The 5000-nt window shown below is 45.6% G+C and overlaps 1 protein-coding gene across 1 annotated transcript in view; it reads left to right on the forward strand.

Annotated features, from left to right (window-relative positions):
- Nucleotides 1–3238: 3238 nt before the first annotated feature.
- Nucleotides 3239–5000, forward strand: part of neurl1aa (neuralized E3 ubiquitin protein ligase 1Aa) — a 54399-nt gene continuing 52637 nt past the window's right edge. The window contains exon 1 of the mRNA XM_076289959.1: nt 3239–3416. Within this exon, the coding sequence (XP_076146074.1) occupies nt 3383–3416 (34 nt within the window). The 5' untranslated portion in view covers nt 3239–3382. The remainder of the gene's footprint in view (nt 3417–5000) is intronic.

Genomic DNA, 5000 nt, shown 5'->3' on the forward strand with positions numbered 1-5000 from the left:
GGCACATCCAGTGTTGAGTCACGAGTGGCCTCCTCTGTCGGGCCTCTTCTGCGTGGCACGCTGACGCAGAGCACTGCTTGGCGACATCTCCTAGGCAACCGCTCCAGGTTGAGGTCAGCGTTGCCCAGGATGTGTGGAGAACAGGATCCGCAGATGGCTCACACAGAAACAGCCTTTTGAGACCATACCGGAAAAACGCAGCGGAGAGACAGAGAGAGAGACAGACACGCAGAGAATGACAAACAACCTTCACGGAAGAATGCCAGAGACTGGCTGCTTTATTTCATATAGACGGTCTCACAGTTATGACAAACAATGATGTCTGAGCTGGGGAGAAATTATATAAATTAGCCATTAAGAATGTGTTTCAGGAAAACGGCTGCATGAGTCTCCCCAGTCAGCAGACATCAGACATTTCCAGCAGCTGAAGACCTTGTTCGGAACGATTACAGTGGCCTCAGCCCTGTCCCTCACACATAGCCAAATCGACACAAAATAGCAGTTGTACAAAGCAAAGATTCTAGAGCGCTCTAGAATCTTTGGTACCAAGACTATCCTGTTTTTAAATGTGCAGTAAGTATTTTCTGTTCTTGAAAAATGTAAAATGCCTCTGTACTGTTGAAAGCATGATAAATAAGCACTGTATTACTTTAAACACTTGACTTGAACCTTTTTTATGCCTGGGCTCTGCAAATTATCAACAAACGCAAAAAAAAATACAGTTGACTGGAGCAAAAGTTCTACTATTATACTCATGGTATGTCATTAATTATAATAATTAATGATAAACTAATACTAAAATTAATAAATAGAAACCCAAGAGTTGTTTCACGTGAAACACTAACTGCACGTTTAAGTGTGATATACAACTTTAGTTTTGCGCCATTGCCACCCACTCCGGCAGAAAAATGTGCCCACCATGTGTGCGGAGAGGCCTAATTTGTGGTCCCGGCCGCGATGAGAGCCAGAGCCGATGATTTCATTTTGATCAAAGTGCACTGGCAGAGCGACGCACGTAGCAGCCCGTGTTTGTTATGGTTCCTTTGCGCTGCTGCTTGCGAATGGGGGAAGGTGGTTCAGAATAAATATTATTGCAAGATTGATTCTGCCCTAAATGATCATCTCTGGCCGCCTTGTCACAATCAAGAGCCCAGTGTTCTAACGAGCCTCCGTGATGTGGCATTTTGCGCCGCAGCTTTGTTTGCCGCAGACCTCTCCACCCACCTAGTTTCACCAGACTCAGGCTATGTCACTCAAACCGCCTACTTGCACACTTCAAATACTTAGTTTAAGAAGGCTATATAGTGCAGATATTGGGACATACTAACCATTGAAATGCGGGCACTACAAGAGTATGCACTCAGGGCACACTAGCAGTGTACTGACTGAAGTATGCGGTTTGAGACACAGCCTCACTCACTTTGGTTCACTTTGAGAAGAGAGTCTGGGTGCTCTCCATTGGGAAATGTTTCCAACATTAGCATTGTAATGGGCGTAGACTGCGTTAATCATTGGTCCAGCATAACCAGTCACATAATCCGGGATTCCTAATGTTACATCCTACTTCACCTAACCTTAACAAACCTATAATAAACCGCAGTCAGAAAACAATGTATTTATGTCGCTGATTGGCCCGCCATACTGAAGGCTGAAGGAAATGTAAACACATTGAGAGAAGCCAGTATCTCAGTGAGATGAAAATGTAGCCTGACGAGCCAGAACCACATTAAAATGTAGGGTCTGGGCACTCACCGTTCAAATTTCCTCTGCACGCAATAGGACAGCGCAATGAGTCCCATGCGTTTTCCCACCAGCGGAGCTAGTTGGCTAGTTCAAACTTTTGCCATCTTAAAACAAGCTTAACTCGTGTCACACTGTTGGCCAACAGCAACATCCATCTTCTTTGTTTTCAAGTAGCAGGGAATTCAAGCCAAACCGTTGCAACTCTGCCATCAATCATTATGTTAAGCCCGCCTAACGACTCTATACACGATTTGATTGGCCTGATAGAAGTTAAATTTTTTTCGAGCTCACAAGCCAATGGAGAGTTGCTAGCCCTGGAAGCAAATGTCATTTGCTGCCGCTAGGGTGCGTCTAGATTTCTAGGCTAATGAAAATGAGCAGCGATAGGCTACTAGATAGGCCTGGCCAGGCAACCAGCCACCATCCAGCAAAACCCAGATCAGCCATATCCAGCTATGTATCCATTTTTCACTGTATTCCTGTCGTTTTTCTTCTTTGTGTTGTGCAGTGTCGCCAAGGCCTAAAGCAAATAAAAAAAAATAAAAAATTGCCTTAGCTTAACTAAAACACATCCGTAGCTAAGTGTGCATCATGGCATCATTGATTTTCTTTTATTCGTTTTCTTGAGCATTATGGGTTAAGAGTAGCCTACACAGAGGCCGTGAGAACAACATGGCCGTGTCTGGACTGCCCAGACGTGCCCCGAGTGCACTCTGACCACGTGCCTGCCGCTGGCACGATGTGCTGATGGGTTAAGTCAGTGGGGCAGACACTTGAGGGACCCTCAGCGCGTCTTCCAGGAGGCGCTGACCGTTCGGAAGCTTCTTCCTTCCCAGCATGCCTGTCTTTCAGGGGGCGAAGAGAAGAGAAGAGAAGGTATGCAGCCGCTGCTTGTTGCCACGGTGAAGCCTCAGAAGTCCAGTCGACCACAGGCAGGCGATAGAATTCACTTGTACTCAGGAGGACAAGCGTCTCCATAAGACTGACATTTGGCCCAGTAAATGTATAACATAGTGAAAGCAAACATAGATTAAGATTACCTACCAACTCTTACAGTGGAGGCAAAAATCGATCAAAATAATTGGAAATGGAATAGATTACCCACTAGAATTACCTACCAATCCGTACCAATGGATTCGCAAGGCAATGACCAGAGCATTAGTACAAGGTATGTGTCTTAATAAAGGACTAGTCCTGAGAGAAGGTTACCAACAAAGGCCAGGCTACAACATTCCGCCAACTTCACTGTAATAAACAGTTTATTAAAAACTATCAGTGTCTTGAGCAATTTAATTAGGCTACTCCATGCATTTATCAGCGCTGTATAGGGCTAGTAGCCTACAGTATAGGGCTGTACAATGGCAGTGATTGTGTTAAATAAAGGATTTCTTGACTCCACCTTTTATGTTAATGTCACTTGGAGGCTTGCACCTCAGCTAAGCAGTGAATGGGGAACGAGCGAAGCGCACCGCCCGTACGCGCGCCGTCAAGGAGGAGTGTTGGACTGTTTACATTTATCGTAGGACGAGCGAGAGCTTCGGATGAGCGAGTATGCAGTCGGCATGGGATTGTAACAGGACCGATGCGAGTATCTGACAAAACACAAGCGGTGAAAAGGGAAACCGAGCGGCGTTGAGCCATGGGAGGCCAGATAACCCGGAATGCCTTGTACGGTGAGCAAAAGCGATAAACGATCACAGAGAGGAAGCACCTATGGACGGCTACTACTGCCTGCCTGGCAGGAGACAGACGCTTACAGTATTTTGTAGGGCACGTTTATCTGGGGGTACTATGCTAATGGTTTGATATAAAATAGCACAACATTCATTTCATGATAAAAAAAACCCTATGCATTCAGTTATAGTGTGTTTATTAGTCTAGTGATGACTAGTATGAATAAAATGCCTTTTGTATGTTGTGTGATGCATAGTCCACGTTTATTCATCTGAAGCACGACCGAATGCAACCAAATTAATGTTTTTTTAGTCCTCCATGGACTACATAGGGCATGTCTGATCGTTAGACGGTGTGGCCGGTAATATAATTTTTGGAGCGCTGGGATTCAATGTTGAGTTTTATTAGAATGCCGTGCCCCCGTTTATGTTTCCCATCCGACGTCATAACGGGCAGTCCACTGAATGAGCGTGAGAAAGTACTGGGAATTTTGAGGGGATTCCCTTTTTTCCGCCGCGAATACGAGCAAGTGCGTTTGCAAGGCTCTCCCCCCACACTCACAGCTTTCTCGGGCATAATTTCACGGCGCGAGCGTGCGCGATGCCAGCTCGGTCAATAAATCAATAAAGCTCTCCTGTACCAAATAAATGAGAAGAAAAAATGTAACGTAAGGCCTTGACTGTGTCATTGCAGTCAGAGTAAGTTTGGGCGGCGCGTCAGGATATCATAATTGATTCAGTATGCGAGTCCAAATGACAGCAGATGCAGTGTCATGTTGGGTGCTGTGACGCTTCGCTTACTGGAAAGCATCATCTCTTCATGTAACGTAAAGCTTTAAACTATCTGCTATCAGTCACGTAACTAATTGCTCTGTCACACAGGTGTGTGCTAGTTTGTGTGACTACCCGTGTCCATGTTTGCTAAGCCTGCAAGTTGTCTGTGTACTTTGTGTGTTTTCACCACTCCAGTTTAAGTCGTCAACAAAGCTTAATGGCTTTGGGTTCGACTGAGTCTCATCCTTTTTACAGAGAGACCATACTTAAACCACAAGGACATTTGTTCTAATTAAGGCACAACAGTTATCCAATTAAGCGAACAACCGCCGGGCCGCCACAGACACGGGGCGACGTCTTTCACCACAGTGGCAACAGTTTCTGTTCCATGCCGGTCTTAAAGACGCGTCCAGTGTTTTTCGTGGAGAGGCACTTTTGTTTTAAACAGAAAGCTTTTCTGGTCAGATAATCCGGGAACATAAGTAGCGTTGCCTTATGCATGCTGCATGCATTACTGGGGGAATGTGCCGCGTGGAGTGGGAAGAGGGTGGTGATGTAACTGAGGAAGACTAGCGATGTGCAAGTGAAAACGTTGCCTCTTGGTGCCAAGAATATCCATCTGTGGGAATGGTGGTGCGATGCAATGCCCTCTCTGATCCACCTCCGTTCACCAACACTCTCATTGCTAATGTGTTCCCTGCGCTCTCTCTGCATCTTACATGAACAGCTTTTTATGTTTGGGAAATGTTTAGTCCGCATATCTATTCTACAGTGTGTGTATCTCTCTCTCTCTCTCCCTCTCTTGGTATG

This window comes from Alosa pseudoharengus, unplaced genomic scaffold, assembly GCF_046254945.1.
Source record: "Alosa pseudoharengus isolate Yale_2024_CS ecotype anadromous, Long Island Sound unplaced genomic scaffold, YU_APseudo_1.1 YU_APseudo_1.1_scf_1, whole genome shotgun sequence".
NCBI lineage: Eukaryota > Metazoa > Chordata > Actinopteri > Clupeiformes > Clupeidae > Alosa > Alosa pseudoharengus.